We start from the raw sequence: 18,935 nt of genomic DNA, 5'->3' as shown, positions 1-18,935 counted from the left end.
TTATTAATTGTTTAATGACATCACTTCCTCCCTAATGACATCACTTCCGGTCCTCAGCAGGCATCGTGAATGCTATTCGGCCCTTTGCATGAAACAAGTTTGACACCCTTGGTCTAGTCCATTAGTTTCCTATCCTCTACACTTTGTTTATTCCATTTATGTCTTTTTCATATCTAGGGAGCAGAAGGAGGAAGAGGATCAACAGAGGTAGAGACTGGTGTACCACATTTGGCCTGCTGCTTAAGGTCCTGGGAGGCATTGAGCTAGTCATGGTATCCTATGGAAATCCTAGTCGATGAAGCATACTTTGGCATACATCTTCAGTCAGTGGTTTTTAAAAATGGTTTGACAAGTTTGTCCTTAAGTTATAAGGATGAGAGCAGCAATCGATTTTCACGTAGATGTGTACACTGTGAAATTTCAAAATACTGAAGGACTCATGGTAAGCCAAATTCTGCCCCAAGAATAACTGAATGCAGCTGCATTTACTCAACTTGTGTAATTTCACAAGTTGAGCAAATGCAAAAGTGTTTGTGTATTTGATGCAATTTATTTGACTTTTGCAGAATTCAGTTATTCTTAGGGCAGAATTTGGCTTACCCTGGTAGCAAAGTTGGATCACATATATCAGGGATGTCCAAACCTTTTGGCAGGAGGGCCACATCTCTGACACCGTGTTAGGGGCTGGGGGAAAAAAAATTAATTTGCATTTCAAATTTGAATAAATTTACATAACTTTAAATAAATGAATATCCCCAAAAATGAATATATTAGAGATGGAACTTTTGAGTGAATGAAGGTCTTGCAATAGCTTAAGGCCTAAAAAAGGCCTTGCACAAAGCAAGGCTGTCCTTTCCTTCGCTGCTGCTGCTGCAACACAGACATGAAACTGCAAGAAGTGGAGGGAGCCCTCGTCCCACAGCTCACGCAAGAGGTCAAACAGTTGCCCTCACGCTGAGAGCAGCTGTATTTGTCCAGCATGGGCTCCAGCAAGTTTCTGGAGGGCCAGAGTCTCAGTGAAGACTGGGGGCTCCCCGCGGGCTGGGCTGGGAGTCCCTGAGGGCTGCAAGTGGCCCCTGGGCCGGGGTTTGGGCATCCCTGATTTATATCAATACATTTGCTCAGAGTATAGATTTGACCTATTCTCTGTTTCCTTCAGACTTAACATCCTAGCCTGTGGGCCAAACTAGATGGAACAGGGAGTACTGTGGTTTGAACATCAACTACGAACACATGACTTGGCTCACGGCCTCATTGTGGAGGGAAAGAGTAAGGCCCCCTTAACCACTGCGCCTTGGCCATCAGTTCAAATCACCTCCCATGGCTGCTTTTTTGGCAAATGTATTGTGAGAATGCATGTCATGTCTACCCTCAACACAGTTTTTCAATTCATGCATTGTTGTTTCTCATGCCTAACTTTATCATGAGAGTAACTTTTACCTGCAGGTATACCGTTCTTTGCCCTTGCGCAAAATGGGATCAGACAACGTTGGGGGTGGTGGCCGGAAGTTGAAGGGGTGATGAGGGAGGGGCTGCAGGGAGGTGTCTGCTTTCAGTGACGCAAAGCTCTCCAATTTCTCTGTCATAGTCTCGATTGCCGACATCTGTTGACACAAGAAAAAGGGTGTGAGCACTGGATGCCCACATGCACTCTCTGAGGCTTCAGTCCTGTACACGTATACCTAGGAAGCTGCCCCATTGAAGTGAATGAGACTTACTTCTGAGTAAGCACGCCTAGGATTGCCCTGCAAAAGTCTGAAAAGTCATGATGACGGTAGTGGTGTCGATTCCACATGAAACACTCATGAATGAAGTGGGCTGTGGTCTGTTGCATTGTGGAAGGATGGATTAAATTTGAACCATGTGTCCCTAGTGATGTTGGATACCAAATGAGCAAGAAGCCAGCTAGAAAACAGGCTTTACTTCTGTAAATTCCTTTCAACCAAGCTACAGCAAAAGATCTTTACCATTGCCATTTGAATTTCCTTAAGAACATAAGAAGAGCCCTGCTGGATCAGACCAATGGCCTATCTAGTCCAGCTTCCTGCATCTCACAGTGGCCCACCAGATGCCTCTGGGACCACACAAGGCAACAAGATACCTGCATCCTGTTGCACTCCCTTGCACCTGGCGTTCTGAGGTAGCCTATTTCTAAAACCAGGAGGTTGCAAAAACCCATCATGGCTTGTAAACTATGATGGATGTTTCCTCCAGAAATCTGCTCAATCCCCGTTAGAAAGGTATCCAAGCAAGGTACCATCACCACATCCTGAGGCAAGGAGTTCCACTGACTAATTACACGCTGGTTAAAGAAATATTTTCTTTTGTCTATTCTAACTCTCCTGGCATTCAACTTTAGTGGATGCCCCTGGTTCTGATGTTATATTCTATACTTTGAAAGTATAAATTTCCTTCTATATATAGAATTTCCTTCTATATTTTGAACTGTTCTCTTCATTCCTAATGAGTTCTTGCGGCCAAAATTCCTTGACTGAAGCTCAAGGAGAAAGACTTTTTTTTTTAATCTGCACCTTTCAAATTCAAGTTGATATTGTGATGATTCACCCTAATTTAGGTAGAGAGGTATCCTACCTCCGAATGGCAGACACAAAGCAGTGACAATAAGATACAGGCCTCTTGGAAGCTCCCTGAGGCATCTGGTGGGCCACTGTGAGATACAGAAAGTTGGACTAGATGGGCTCTTGGCTTGATCCAGTGGGGCTCATCTTATGTGCTTATGAGCAAATTCCTTCTTCCCCAACAGAAGTGCAATGGCTTAAAGGAGTTGGTGTGACAAGCTTCCAATGCAACTACATCAGTTGAACAGGGTGTCATGTGGAGAGAAGTCTGTACATTTTGGCAAACCCAAGTCATGGGGGCTGGGGCACTTGTTGTCATGGCTAATCAGTGGATTTTGCCCCCTGTAAGGTATATGGGCTGCTGTGTCTGGAGGTGGATTTCCCTGTATCCAGCCTCTTGCACCACCCATGTCCTGGCCCTTCCAAAAGTTAGACGAAGAAAATACCTTAAAGGAAGGGCACTAGGTGTCATATAGTCAGCTGACCCAGCCTGCATTAGGTAGATGACCCCTTGACCTGGGCCATAGACCTGGGCCAGAGACTTTCTGTCTGCAAAGCATTTTCCCTACTACTGAACTACAGCCTCATCTCTTCTGGGTAAAGCAGAGGAAAATTAAGGCAATTTTGATTGCCCAGTTAAGAGATCATTAAGGGAGAATAACAGAGCAATGGGCTGGACTAGACTGGAGCACCACCTTCTGAATTAGGAATGTCCATTGTTAACCAGGGGGAGGTCTGAATGTTCAATGGCAAGAGGAAACCATCCATCACCAAACAAGATGCTCTGCTGTGCCGGAAAAGCTGACCTTTTGCACACTTCCGCTGCACTGAAACAGGTCTGGACAGCCAAGGTAGTGTTAGAAAATGTGTATGACTATTCAAAGAAAAAAGGAGAGAGAGAGAGAGAGAGAGAGAGAGAGAGAGAGAGAGAGAGAGAGAGAGAGAGAGTTGTCCTGATAATTGAGGAATAAATTGCAGACGGCTGACAACCAATCCCAAACTTTAAATCAAATCAAAGGGAACACATTAAAAAAAAAAATTGGTGTTATTTAGAAGATACCCCAAGCCCTATGAGAAATGGCAAACGAGCTGCCTGCAGGGGCTGCAAGAATCACAGAGGGCCGGCCGCAGTTGCCAGTCATGCAACAAAACCCATCCAGTAAAAATGCTCGGTGGATCTCCTCGAGAAGCCTCTCGCTCAGCCCTTTGCCGGGGTGCCTGGAGTGGCCTTTTGTCGCTCCCTGTTCATGCAGCACTTAATCACAGAGGCTGAGACTGTGTGAGACCTCGTGGGCTCATTTCAGCATTCTAAACATAAGGGCTGGCCTCTCCGTGCAGTGGGAGAGCTTTGCTATTAAAAGGAGCAAGCGGCTGGCTTGAAATGACAGAGGGAGAGGGAGAAGAAAAGACCGTTGTCAGGTGGGGGGAACGGCTTGCTGTTAAGTCATCATAAAGCTTTCCGGAGGACATGTGGGACTGGGGTTCTGCTAGAAGTGGATTGCGCAGGAGTCATACACATCAATGCCTTCTTTTGTCTAAAGGTTCTCCTGAAAGATAACAGGTCACATTTTCAAAGCTGCCTGAACGAACAGAAGCTTCTGAACGCGTCAACTTAGGAATGAATGTAGAGCACGTCCGATGGCTAACAGCTCCCCAAATGTCAACTGTATGCAGTGGTATAGCTATGGGGGGAGTCATGGCAAGTAAAGCATGTGCTGCGATAAGCTGTGTAAGTGTCCCCTCCCACTCGCTGATTGAGCCGTTCCGGGCAGCGACAGCAACACGCAAGCTCACTACCTGGAACGCACACAGTCACTACCTGGAACGGCTTCGATGGGGAATGAGAGGGGATGCTTATATGGTGCATTGTAGCACCTGCAGTACTAACCACACCACCTTCCTCCCGATAGCTACTCCATCGTTTGTAGGCATTTACAGCACAATCCTATCCATATCTACTTGGAAGTAAGTTCCATTGAGTTCAATGGGACTTACTCCCAGGAAAGTGTAGATAGGATTGCAGCCTTAGAGCAGGGGTGCTCACACTTTTTTGGTTCGAGAGCTACTTTGAAACCCAGCAAGGCCTGGAGATCGACCAGAATTTTTTTTACAATGTTCGCGCCATCATAACATATAACATTTATGTGTACAATGTATGTTGGTGTACCTTGAGCCCCACTGAGTATAACAGGACTTAATCCTGAGTAGACATGCCTAGGATTAGGCTGTGAGGCTGCAATCCTAGCCACACTTACCTGGGAGTAAGCCCCATTGAGTACAATGGGCCTTACTCCCGGCGTTTCCTCCCAGAGGCACCTGAAGGGGGGGGTCGGCACTCTGCGATCTACTCATTTTGCCTCGTGATCTACCGGTAGATCGCAATCCACCTATTGAGCACCCCTGCCTTAGAGTATAAAAAGTGGCAGGGAAAATGCAATGGCCAACAATGAGATGCCCCTATACAAGGCTGTTGGTTGGGACCAACAGGGGGTGGGTAGGGAGGTGGAAGGAACGCTTATCTAAGGGGGTGGCCCAGAAGGTCAGCTTCGTCCCTACAGTCTGCTTCAAGGTGGCCCAGACCAGTGGCCCAGAATAAATCCAGTTGGAAGTGGATTGCTGCCTGTCTGACAAATAAGTAGGGGAGAATGCAGGCCATTAAAATTATCTGCTCTCCCTATATGTTGCCATCTAGGGGACTAAATACTAGGGTGTAAGAGAGAGCAGTGGCCCAGGTGCCCAGGGAGGAAAAGAGGTATCTGGGCTCAGAACTGTAGCACCCATCGAAGAACGTTTCCGCTGAAGGCCATTTCAGCAAACATGACCTGTTGACCTAGTAATATTTAGAGAGGGCGTGAATGGAGAACCAAGTCACACCCCGACATCTCTCCGCGCAGGAAGCCCTTGCTTGGCTAGCCTTTGAGACCTTCGAGACTTCAGAAATGCATATTCTAAGCTATCTGGATGGGGAGTCTTTGTGATTGATCAAACCCTCTTCCCAATCACTAGGTGATGAACAGGGAGTGTGGCTGTCTGCAGGACTGGGTCCCCCAAAGCTAGGTTTCCAGGAGCCCCCCACCCAACTAATCTCTCTATAGCCCCAGTAAGTGCATTGGAAGATTATCTGGCTTTGACTTCACAGGAGATATCCAGATAGCCTTGTAGGGCAACTCTTGACAGATGTTTCCCTTGGTCTGAGTTTTATGAGCTCGATTTTAAGTGTTCCCCTTCCCCCAGTGTGTGCTCTTGTCCGGAACTTGTCTTTTTCTCACTAGATGTGCTGGTGAGAGATATCAGATGCCAATAGAGGCAGCTCTCCCCAGTATTCTATCCCACACAAACACAGGATGTTCGTGGCCAGCCAGTCACCATTGTAGGGCCAGCTCGAAAGGAAAAATCAAGGGAAGTTGTTAACCAAACTTTCAGGCCAAGGCAAAACAATGACGGAACTAAGATTAGCTGTGAAACCAACAGGCATCGTCTTTTCACAAGCTGTCACCACTGCCGATTCAAACTGGGAAAAGCTCCAGTAGGGAACAATGTGTGTGTGGACACTGTAAATGAAACCAGAGGGCAGACCTGCACCATTGCCAATGGAAGGTGGCTAGAGATGGCTTTAAGGGCTGAGGCTATATGATACAATTGTTCTGTTGTGGCTAAGCTGGTCTCAGTATGGTTAAGACTTGATGGGAGGCTGTCTGGGATCCCCGTGGACTTGAGTTTGGTGATGGAAGAAACGCAGAATGGAAACAAATGATGTTTGCTGCTGACTCTTCAACCTGAAAGCTGACTTTGATACTGCATGGTCATCAATGCAGGAATGTCTGCTTTTATTGGAGGACATTTCTGTCTCTCACTGAGAGAAAATCCCAGAGAGACCTCTGATGGCTCAGAAATGAAGACCAGTAAGGTTTGTGAACATGAGCAATATCTCATGCCATCATTATTCAGGTGATACGATGTACTGGTGATGTGACTGGCTAGTCTGTTCCTTAGACCAGGTTAGTGTTTTCGAATGACCTGGGTTGACTGCAGGGTAATTCAACCCAGGACCTAGACTGGGCCAGAAGGGCAAGGAACATTCTAGAAAGAAGGTCAGTGGTATGTTCATTGTTGCATTCCGGGAAATAACCAGAACATTAAATATTGTATGAACAGAGACGTTTCTGCACACCAAGTATTGTTTTGAAGGGTCCCTGGACTTCTAATGGATACACCAGGGTCATCAACCAGTGTTTCTGGGACAAGTCAAGGGAAGCTGCTTCTCCTACTACTCTCTGGTTTTGTTTAGGAAGGTGGAGCTGGAAAGGAAGAGGAAGCGCGGAGGAGAGTGACACTCTAGCTCACCACTCTCTTCCACACCTCCTGCTTCATTCTCCTCTTTCTCTTTGAACCTAGGAAAGGGACCATCTCTTTCTGTCCACCAGAAAGTTCAACCTGAGGTGTGCTCTGCAGTCTTACCTGGGGGTGAAAAAGCAGCGGGGAAGGCCTCAGGTACTTCTCCTTTAGTGCTCCCACTGAGTCCGCCACCTTCCGCTTCTCCACCCTGCTGGACAGCAAGACAGAGGGTTACATACCTTACAGGGCCTCAATGAGCAGAAGAAAGCATGCAAAGTCCCTGTTGGAGCTGAGTGGGATAAGTGAGTTTGGACAGCAGGATGCACACACAGTACCCAAGGAAGTGGACACGAGGCTGTTACTAAACCCTGGTGCAGTGTCACCCTGTGCGAGAGGCCAGCACAGCAACTTCATGATGGACCCCCTCCCATGCAGTGGGTGGGGCAATGCCCCAGGTGGTGGGTGTGTTGATGCACCATTGCCTCGCCCCACTGGTTTTTTGGCTATAACTTTTGACAGAAGAGGTATATCAGCGTGGTTTGTTTCACAGCATTTGGGATGAAATTACACATCAAATGATATACAACATGCTGGTACTATTCAAAAGTACCAAGATTTAAAAAATGTTGGCAAGGTGTCACCCGTGTGTGTCACTTGGTGCAGCCTGCACCCCCCCCCAGCAATGCCACTGCCTTGGTATAAGCCTACAGCACCTGGTATTCCCAGGCGGCCTCCCATCCAAGTACTAACCAGGACTGACCCTGCTTAGCTTCCGAGATCAGACAAGATCAGGCATGTGCAGGGTAACAGTTGCTGCCATCACTGCCTTGGTATAAGCATGTAATGGGCAGGAAGTCTGGTCTAGAGGGTAGAGCCTCCATTTGCCTGAAGATTAACATCCACAAGGTTGCCAGTTCGAGGCCACCAGCACCGTGCGACCTTGAAGCAGCTGACAAGCTGCAGCTGAGCTGTTCCATCTGCTCGGAGCGTGGGAGGATGGAGGCCAGAATGTTAAACCAGATCGGAGTGTAACACCTTGAATGTAGTGGTTCTTGAAAGAAAGAACCTTCTTTCAATTTGTGAAAATCCCTGCGTGGATTTAATAAGCCTGCCTATGTAAACCGCCTTGAATAAAGTCTTGAATAAAGACCAAGAAAGGCGGTATATAAATACTGTATATTATTATTATTAATTAAACTATAGAACTCATTGCCAGAGGACACTGTGAAGGAACCTGGCTTAGATGCCTTTAAAAGGGGAGTGGACAGATTGATGGAGTAAAAACTCATCACAGGTTAAACACCATGATGACTGTAAGCAACCTCCTAGTTTGGGAGGTAGCCTATTTCTGAATGCCAGATGCAAAGGAGCGGAAATAGGATACAGGCATCTTTTTGTGTGTTTCCAGAGGCACCTGGTGGGCCACTGTGAGATACAGAAAGTTAGACCAGATGGACTCCTTGGCCTGATCCTGCAACGACTTTCTTATGTTCTGGGCTGGTGGGTAACCCTAAGAACAGTTGGGTCTAGCAGATAAGGTTAGCAAGAACATAAGAACAGCCCTGCTGGATCAGGCCATAGGCCCATCTAGTCCAGCTTCCTGGATCTCACAGCGGCCCACCAAATGCCCCAGGGAGCACACCAGATAACAAGAGACCTCATCCTGGTGCCCTCCCTTGCGTCTGGCATTCTGACATAGCCCATTTCTAAAAACAGGAGGTTGCGCATACACATCATGGCTTGTAACCCGTAATGGATTTTTCCTCCAGAAACTTGTCCAATCCCCTTTTAAAGGCATTCAGGCCAGATGCCGTCACCACATCCTGCGGCAAGGAGTTCCACAGACCAACCACACACTGAGTAAAGATACCGTAGCAATAAGAAGAATGTTCAGTACAATTGAAACTGCATGAATAAGTCCCACTGGTCTTGTTTTGGGAGAAGTAATGTAGCTTGTGATAGAGAAATCTGCTTTACAAGCGCATGATGCTCTTAGGAACAGCCCAAGTGTTCACAGGGCTGGAACACCTTTCCCCTGAGTAAATACCTCATTTGGGTTTGTTTGGTTTATTTCGAGGAAAAAAGCAACAGGGGGAGGGGGTTTGATTGAGGCTTATGAAATGTTTCATGGTGTGGGGAGAAAGGAGAGGGAGTTTTCCACCCCCTCTCCCAACGATCGAACCAGGGATCATAACTGTATGGCATTCACTGTTGCAAGAGAGGGTGATGCCCACCAGCCTGGTGTCTCTAAATTAGCTAGATTTATGGAGCCAAGATCTACCAATGAATGGCCGCTGGTCAGGGTCCATGCTACCCTGCTACCTTGCAGGTTCTGCAGTTGTATGCCTCTGACTCTCCGTTGCAGGAGAGCCATGGCAAGAGAAAGGTCTGCCTTCACCTCCTGTTGGTGGGCTGCTTCTGAGGCATCTGGCGGGTCACTGTGGCAAACAGGATGCTGGACTAATGGGCCATTAACCTCTTCTAGTTAAATCAGGGGTGTCAAACATAAGGCCCGGGGGTTGTACCCTCTCTAGTTAAATCAGGGGTGTCAAACATAAGGCCTGGGGGCCGTAGCCTGCAGAAGCTCCTTATCCAGCCCTCAGACTCTCCCAGAACTACCATCAGCTGCTTTCAGCTGCTGAGCTGTGGTGTCACTGCTGACAGGGTGACTCGTGTGATAACTGGGCTCTTCCACAACTTAAAAATATCTTCAATATTTGTGTATGCTTCCTTCTGTCATTTGCATATGTGGGAAAAAGTGAGAAAATGAGCAAGAGTTCTCTTTTCTGGTCATGACTTGCTTAATGATGTCACTTCCTGCTATATGACATCACTTCCAATCCTCAGCAGGCATCATGAATGCTATTTTGGCCCACAGTAGGAAACAAGTTTGACACCCTTGAGTTAAATAGATCTCAGGTCACCGATCCTGGAGAGGCATCCCCAGAATGAGCGGATAGCACTGGAACACGGCTGTCTGGACCAATAGTCTGATATGGCTAAAGACCGCTTCATGCCACTAGCATAGCTAAGGCGGGCTGAGTGGGGGGTACAGGCCCCAGGTTCCACACTTGAAGGGGTGTCAAGAGACCTCCTGGGCACATCCAGAAGTGCCTTGTTGCATCCCAGAAGTGAGGTGCGGGGAGGTCACGTGCACCCTCCCCGAACCTTAGAAGGGCTCCTGGAGGCCTTAGAAAGGCAATTCTGGTTCCCGGCAAAATCCCTACATGGTATCTGCCCCCTCCCCATTTTAGACTGTTACCTTTAGAATTCAAAAGGCAGAAGGCAGATTCAAGGAATGCTATTCTACCCTTCCTCACTGCTCTAAGATCTGCAATGCTTGCAATTGTGGGTTAGGTGGTAGCTGCACATTGCTCAAGAATCCACAGCTACATGATGACTATGCCTGCTTTGGTAATCTGTGCATGTGCAAAGTTCCACACATGCACTGAGGTCTTCCATCCAATTGCTGACTGAACAACCATCAGGCAAGCTCAGGATGCAACAGAGACACATGTGCAGGAACATTGGAATGCTCATGGGAAAAGAGGGACACCCCCCCCCTTGTCACTGTGTGGCCACTCTGGCCTGCAGCCCTGATTCATCACAACTGTTGCTGAGAGACAAAGTAGGAGAACTGACAGTGAGGGGGAAAAAGGAGGAAAATGATATGGAATTATTTGATTAAAAGGAGTTTCAACGCTGCACACTTCTACATTTTCCAGGTTAGAAAGGCTCTGTTGATTAACTCATTACACCAGTGATTTTCAACCTTTTTCACGCCATGGCACACTGGCAAGGCGCTAAAATTGTTGAGGCACGCCATCAATCTTTGGACAGTTGACAAGGCACGCTGTGCTGCCAATGGGGACTCACATCCCCAATAGTCCTACTAATAAAGGACCCTCTCCCAAATTCCCGCGGCACACCTGAGGACCATTCGCGGCACACCAGTGTGCCAAGGCACAGTGGTTGAAAATGGCTGCATTACACCATCAGCTGGACGTCGGGCTTTTCAGTTTTTTGTTTTTTTTTAAGACTTCAGTCTTCCAGACACTAACACCCCAGTGAACGCGGCAAGTGCCTCTCCTCTGCCTCCATCTGTCTTCTGGCCCGCTGTTGCTTTCGTAAACTTTTTATTTGAGTTGGCACCGGCTCTTCCGACCTTTGTTATTCCAGCCGGATTCCCAGCCAGTACACAGAGGTGCTGGAATCCCTCTGGGATAACTCTGTCTCTTCTTATAAACTCTTTCTTTCCCAAGGCATAGCGGCGCACAGCCGTACCTGTGACAGTGCTGCAAAAGCAGCGGAAGACGCGAGGCTTGAAGTCGGAACGTCTTCTTTGAGGAAGATCCTAGACTGGCAGAGTGAGTCAGGTGGTGGTAGCCACCAAACCAGATTGTGGGAAAGTCTGATGCTCCTCCCTCCCTCCTTCCCACACCATCTCTGGCAGGCCAAGTAATCTGACAGGTTTTTGGCTTCCCTGCACGATGATGTCATGTTTTCCCACACTTATCTCCCATCCAGGCAGACCACAGGTGCTGTTCAGCTCTTGCCAGACGTGCTCCATCCTGGACTACACATTTATTTATTCATTAAAGGCTTTCTACCCCACTTTCTAGGGGAGACTGCAGACACTCCAATCATATCCACACTTACCTGAGAGTAAGCCCCACTGACTGTAATGGGATTCACTTCTGAGTAGCCAGGCACAGGATAGGATCCCCCGTGCCACTGCCACTACCTCTTCTCCCTGTCCCAAGGCATCTCAAAACATGGAGTAGGGGAAGGTGTTTGTGGCAGGTAGTTCAGGAGCTTCTAAACACTGATGGAGCATCTTTTCCCAGTCAAGAGTGCCAGGGGCTGGCCCTCACTGGGAAAGGTGTGAAGCAGGCAATTTTCCCACAGTGTTACCCGTAACCCAGTCTCAGACACAGCAGTGAAAATATACTCTGCCAGATATCTTCAAGGGCCTGCTGTGGCCACCTCAGTCACCTGCCTCCTTTCTCCTCCTCAGTTCAGATGTAGAGATTTGGGGGCAGAAGGCAGGTAGGCTCACAGCACCAGGGTGAATGCAGCCCTCCTGAACACCCCTGTCCCAGAACTCATGGCGCTTCCACAAACTTGGCCCAAGGCAAGACGTCAAACTCTGCTTCTTTGTGGGTAGTCATTCAGCATTTAACACCCAGTCAAAGAGGCGAACCAAACCAAATCAACCAACTCTCTCTCTCTCTCTCTCTCTCTCTCTCTCTCTCTCTCTCTCTCTCTCTCTCACACACACACACACACACACACACACACACCCTACCTCTGGGGTGTTCTGGAACCTGTCTAATGGTAAATATGTACTGATATTTTGATTAAAGAAAAAAATTGAATGGACAGGACAGGGAAGTGCAGGGCATTGATTTTCAACTCAATAAATACATTGAAATGTAACATCTGTTTTGGGTTAGTCTAACACAAGTAAAAGGTTAAAAACTGAGACACCCCCCTGATAATGCTGCCTAGGTCCACCCTGAAATCCCCCCCCCCATTAAGGCAGGGTATGTTAATACCTGTAGATGGGGTCCATGAAGAAAGGCGATGGCTTCGCGTAGTGCAGTGATGGCTGGGGTGGCATCTGAGCTTGAGAAATCTTGGGCAGTGCTTCGCTGACCATGAGCTTCCTTTCTCCATACACGTGGTTCTTCCGGGAGTCCCGGCTCCCGTTCTGGCTGGCCCGGATGCGGTTGCCGATGCTCAGGTCTAGTGGCTGTTCTTCCCCGGAAGGATGAGCGGGCAGGATTTTGGGGGGTGGCAAGGCTGGCTTCGCTTCTTTTGGCTTCGTGGTCAGGTCGAAGGGCGACTCGGTGCTGGCACCGCTACCCACTTTGTGAAGGTCCCTGGGCGACTTTGGTTCTGCCTTGACCAGCAAGCTGTGGTTGAGGCCCCGGTCCGTAAAAGGGTAGAGCGAGTGGGGGAAGTTGGGAAGGAACTGGAAGGGAAACATGGAATGGTACGGGAGGGAGCCCATCTTCTTCTCCTGCATCCCCATGAAGCCAGGCCCAAAGTACTTCTCTGCAATGGAGGCAATGGCCTTGATAGAGTCATTGGCTGCTCCCGCCGTGGGCAGCAGCTGCTCTTCAGGTGGGGGGAAGAAGGAATGCTGGGAGTAAAAAAGTGGAATGTCGTTCATGGTGTGGGCAGAACTGGTGGACACGGAGCTGCTGATGAAATCCGGCTTGCTCTCCACCTGCTTGGCCTTCTCCTTCAGTTTGTCCCGGTCACTCTCTGCGTCGCTCTCCAGGTCTGACCCGGTCCCGGTGGTGGTGTCCAGATCCGTGCCCGTGGTGGTGTTGACGTCCTCAAAGTCACTGGCGTCGGACATGTCACTGGTCCTTGCTTTGAGCTTTTCCATGTAGGAGTTCCCCAGGCTGCTGTTGTTGAACCTCTCGTCCCCTGAGGGGGGGTGGCTGCTGTTGCTTACCGCAGAGATGAGAGGAAGGGCTGGGTTCCCAAGGGGGCTGGGGAGCTTGGCGTCTTGAGTGTGGTTGACAGGACTCTTGAGCAGCGGCGTTGGGGGCAATAAAGGGGGCCTGGGGTATAGAGAGGGAGGGAAAATGCCTGGGAACCCTGGAGTGAGGGCTGGGAATGCTGGGGGGCCTGGGGAGAAGGGGAGGCCCCCCGGATGTGGCCGGGATGGGAAGTAATCGTTAAACCCGAGGCCGGCATGATTGAGGTTGGGAGATGGCTTGGATTTGTCCATCATGGAACTGGGTGTCAGCGGCAAGCCGGGGCCAAAAATCCCCCCAGGATTGTAATGGTTCTTGCCCTCACAAAAGCGCCGGTGCTTGTTGAGTGAGGAGGTGGTGCTGAACATCTGCCCGCAGTCCTTGCACTTGATCTGGGTGCGGCAGTCGGCATGCATGCGTTTGTGACGGCACAGGTTGGAGAACTGCGTGTAGGACTTGTGGCAGACCTCACCTAAAGCATCAACAGAAACCAAAACACCAAAACCCAATATGAAATTAATATGAAATGGCTGCCTTGAAATGGCCGGCCCCAGGATCCTCCCATGTCTGTGGCAGGGTGCTAAATGCTGGCACTTGCACCTTCCTTACTAAGGCTGCAATCCTATATGCCAGGGGTTCCCAAAGTGTGTGTTGCGACACCTTAGGGTATCATGGCACACTCGCAGCGGCACCGCAAGGTGTTTCCAGTTGCCCCTTCTGTCGGTTCCTTGGGTGCCACCATCTTGGACCTTGTGAGATTTCACGAAATCCAAGATAGCGGCACCCAAATCTCACAAGACACCATATTTGATCTCACCAAATCATGTCAGATCCAAGATGGCAGTGCCTGGTTTAGCTGGGAAGAAGAGGCTGTGGGAGCGCCATGACCCTGGTAAGTTTGGGAACCACTGCTATATGCACTTTCAGGGGAGTTAGTTCCACTGAGTTGAACTTACTTTTGAGTAGACATGCCTACGATGGTGCTCTAAAAGTGGCATGATAGCACAAACAGTGTGACCAGTGTGACAATGGAGGACAGAGTGCCTATACCTTTAAGCATTGTATAGAAGAGGTATAGAAGCATTGTATAGAAGAGGGCAGGAGGTCTGGTCTAGAGGGTAGAGCCTCCGTCTGCCTGAAGATAACATCCACAAGGTCGCCAGTTCGAGGCCACCGGCACCGTGCGACCTTGAAGCAGCTGACAAGCTGAAGCCGAGCTATTCCATCTGCTCTGAGCGTGGGAGGATGGAGGCAGCTCAACATGGGAGGGTTTAAAAAGCTGCATCTTCCCAAATTTCATATTTAACAATGGTTAAAGATATAGGCACTGTGTCCTCCATAGTATCTGATCACCCTGAGCACAAAAAGTAACTGCTCCTTCTCCCATGCTCATAGAATTTGAGAAGGAAGAGGGGAACAGAATAGAAGCTGATGTATGGATGAAAGGAGATGATGATCCAGTTTCTCAGTGTGTGCTCCGCAGAGCCCTGGAGCTCCCTCAGAACATTGTCAGGAGTGGAAAGGGGTCTGGAGATTTTGGGAACTGCTGGTCTCCTCTGGGAGTCACACTAGCCCTACTTTCTCTTCTCCGCCACTTCTCCTCCTCCTTCAATTCTCTTTCCCTTTTCAAAGGAAAAGCAGGCATGGGGGAAGAAGCAACAATAGCAGATGCTTGAATTCTGGTATCTGCTTGCATTGTGGCTCTTCCCATTTAGTCTCCTGGGTAGGAAGTTGACAAGGGTTGGAGAGACAGGAGTGATGCTTCGTTTAATCAAATTACTCCTAGTTCATTTTTTTGTTTTTTTTTTTGTTAAACAGTCTATTTAGAGTGAATTACTGCTCCACTGGGAGGCTCTAGAAATCTTTGTGAAATTGGGGCACAGCTTTGTTGCAGAAACAAGGGAGACATGGCATTTGCTAAGCCCTGGAAGGGTTAAAAGGCATATTTTTGTGAGGTGGGTGTGTGCACCTTTCTTTTGGAACACATCAAAATGGAATTAAATTGGGCCAGTTCAATTTTCATCTGTTATAAAATGAACGTCTATGAGGTTTGAACAAACCAAATTCATTGGATCAATGGACTGTGCAAATCATTTGTTATTGCCCCCCCCCCTTAATTTTTGTAACAAATGCATTGGGAGGGCTTACCTCATAGCATGGCAGATTTGGGGAGGGGGGTTTAAAAATGTTAAGGTTGAAAAAGAGCATTCAAGTTGCTGCTTTTTTTCCCCTCCCAAAATGCTTTGGATTGATGCAGTATCCATGCAGACAGTCCCAAATTCAATCCCCTGGCAGTATTTCCTATTAGGGCTGGGAAGGATGCCTGTCTGGTACACTAGAGAGTTGCTGCCAGTCAGTGTTGACGATGCTGAGCCTAATGGACCAAGGGTCTAACTCAGTTGGGCAGCAGCTTCCTTTACGTGATCTACGTGAGCCCGGAAAGCAAAACATAGTCGCACCTGGAAGGTCGCTACCTGAAGGGACAATGATGTTTTGATTCAACTTGAAGGACAGTTTGTTAAATACATAAAGGGGGAGGGGGAAAAGATTGCCACTATCCAAGGCAAGACTCTGCCCATCATGGAAAAAAATGAGAGTAATGAAAATGGCCACTGGTGCTGTAACCTAGGAAGCTGCCTTCTACTGAGTCAGGTTTTGGGTTCATCTAGCCTAGGATTGTCTACACTGGCAGGTAGCAGTTTGCAGACGGTAATTCTTCCCAAACCAACCTGAAGAGGCTGCCCAGGACTGAATCCAAGGTGTTCTGTATGCAAAGCAGTTTGCTACTGAATTATACTCCCTCTTGATTCCCGGGGAAACAAGCCAAGTGCTGCCCCGTTACCGAATGAGACACCAGCCTCTGCTCCTTCTGCTTGCCAATGTTCCAGCCCAGCACTCTCTTCCCCTCCGCATTTCCTCTCTGCCCCCTTTCTTTTCTAATCCAGGTGTTACGAAAGAGGAGTAGGCAGACAGAGATGGACGCCCCCCCCACTAATCTGCTACCTGAGGCAACCCCTTCAATTGGCCTCATGGATGGGCCGATCCTGCTCCCCTAACGTCTGCCACAGAGGTGGTGTCAAAAACGAAAATCAAGGGATGACCACCTCTTCCCTTCAGCCAGCAATAAGGATGCTGAAACGGATGCAGAATTTCTCTGCCCCCCTCTTGAAATCACCCCTGGCTTCAGCCGTGCTGAATTCTCTCTACGTTGGGGGCGGAAAATTCTTTAGAGCAGTACTTCTCACACTTTTAGCACCGGGAGCCACTTTTTAGAATGAGAATCTGCCAGGACCCACTGGAAGTGATGTCCTGACCAGAAGTGACATCATCAAGCAGGAAAATCTGCAACAATCCTAGACTGCAATCCTATCCACACTTACCCAGGAGTAAGCCCCATTGACTATCATTGTTAAAAGAATACACATAGTAGCTTGGTACAGGTCTGTAACATTTCCCCAATGTAGTCACATGCCATGGTAGCATCAAGTCTAATAAATTAAAAATAAAATATTGAAGTGAATGGGGACCCACCTGAAATTGGCTCGTGACCCACCTAGTGGGTCCCGACCCACAGTTTGAGAAACACTGCTTTAGAGGGCTCAGTGCTAGGCCTTTATCTCTTTGGAAATGTTGAAACTGTTCCCTTTTTTGCAGACCATTGAACAGAACAATATGGAATATTCCACATAACAGGCTGAATGCAAGCAATTGTGTCGGGGGGGAGGGTGAAATAGCCTCTCCCCTGCCCCAAATCCTGCCCGCTAGCTCTGTGATTACTTCAGGCATCCAAGAAGCACCTTTCTGTCAAGCCGTGTCAGCTGTTTATTTATACCCAGTTTGGGGAAGGGGGGGGGGGAAAGAAATGAAGTAAGAGACTGGGGGGGTGGTGGCCACACAGTGAAAAAGTACCAGCAAAATTGGCGGGGCTGGCTGTGGAGTTCAGCTTTTAACCTGTCAAAAAAACCTGCCAGAAATGTTTACTGAAAAAACAGGGGCCGTATGTTAAGGGGGAGACGGGGGGGGGGGCAAAAAAAAAACACGGTCAAATTTCATCTGGTGCTCTGACCTATAAAATTACAGCAGCTGCCGGTGGAGGCAGAGCTGGGCACTGCAGGGGGAGGCCTTCCCCCCCTCAGGATATGTGCAATTACAGCGGCCAGCCAACGCTGGCTCGGAGACGGCCATGACAACTTACATATGAAAGGTTTGACAGTGCTGTGAATGTGCTTGTGCTGTTTGAGGCCAGATGAGGTGGCAAAGGTTTTCCCGCAGTCCGGGCAAGCGTGCGCCCTCGCACCAACGTGCTGCGAACGGATGTGCCGCTGGAGGTTGCTGGGGTCAGTAAACACCTGGAAGAAGGGGGGGGAGAAACAGAATTTCCGTGAGGAATCGAAGGGCCAAGGGGGACTGCGTTTTAGCTTGTTATAGGTACCCGCCCATAGTTATGTTCGTGCAAACACTAGCAAGCTGTGGCATTGCCAGCTCTCAAGATTTCAGCTGGAGACCTGGGTTTTTGAGGGACATCTCAGGCTTTCTGTGTGGGTTGCCAAATCTCATGTTTTCAGCCCATTTTAGGTCCTAAGGCTAGCTTAGCTAAGGCTTAGGTTTTGGAGCGTCACCTCCCTTGCCTCTCCCTTCCCATTCATTCAAAATTTACTGTGCACCACTAATGCGACTTCCCAAAGCTATGGTAGCTCTGTTGCTGGCATAACTCCAAGGAGCCTGCTGCTGTCCAGGTGGGAACAGGGGTTTGGGATCTGGTGACCACTAGCTCCACCTGCCCCATCCCGCCCTGATCTCCACCCCTTTCCCACCACTGGCTCCACCTGCCCCATCTTGCCCTGATCTCCACCCCTTTCCCACCACTGGCTCCACCTGCCCCATCTTGCCCTGATCTCCACCCCTTTCCCACCACTGGCTCCACCTGCCCCATCTTGCCCTGATCTCCACCCCTTTCCCACCACTGGCTCCACCTGCCCCATCTTGCCCTGATCTCCACCCCTTTCCCACCACTGGCTCCACCTGCACCCATCCTGCCCTGATCTCCACCCCTTACCCACCTCTTTGCCACTGGCAGCCAGTCTTGCGCCATGCTGCTGGTGGTGCATAGCTTTCCAACGACTGCACCAGAGGCCTTGTAGGGCTACCACAACGGCAGGCCCTCATAGCGCTGGAGTACCTGGCAGTATGCCAAAGTTACAAGCGGATACGTTTGGCCCATATTTGAAATTTAGCAAAATGCCCAGTTTCACCACTCAAATTTTGAATTACATAAAGATAACATTTTAAGTGTTGATTCCTTGTAACCTTAAACATCAAAATACAAATCCTTTGAATGTGTTGATCTCTCAATTGTTTTGGCAGACATCAGATATGAATTTTCATAAGCTGTCAGGTTTCAAATGCAAAATACCATTATACGTCAACAATTCGCTACAGTTCGGTACTCAGCTCTATCATATGTCAACCACTAAATACTGTCAGATGCTAAACACTGTTGCATACCAATGGGAATACTTGCTTCTAT

At 48.7% G+C, this 18,935-nt stretch overlaps 1 protein-coding gene across 1 annotated transcript in view; it reads right to left on the bottom strand.

Annotated features, from left to right (window-relative positions):
* Positions 1–1,436: 1,436 nt before the first annotated feature.
* Positions 1,437–18,935, bottom strand: part of PRDM16 (PR/SET domain 16) — a 472,618-nt gene continuing 455,119 nt past the window's right edge. The window contains exons 8-11 of the mRNA XM_066637408.1: positions 17,604–17,757; positions 12,473–13,880; positions 7,038–7,122; positions 1,437–1,604 (exon numbers count right to left, since the gene is read on the bottom strand). Of these exons, the coding sequence (XP_066493505.1) occupies positions 1,437–1,604; positions 7,038–7,122; positions 12,473–13,880; positions 17,604–17,757 (1,815 nt within the window). The remainder of the gene's footprint in view (positions 1,605–7,037; positions 7,123–12,472; positions 13,881–17,603; positions 17,758–18,935) is intronic.

Source organism: Tiliqua scincoides, chromosome 9 (genome assembly GCF_035046505.1).
Source record: "Tiliqua scincoides isolate rTilSci1 chromosome 9, rTilSci1.hap2, whole genome shotgun sequence".
Lineage (NCBI taxonomy): Eukaryota > Metazoa > Chordata > Lepidosauria > Squamata > Scincidae > Tiliqua > Tiliqua scincoides.
The sequence above is the reverse complement of the archived record's forward strand: the minus strand, read 5'-3'. Positions and strand labels throughout refer to the sequence as shown.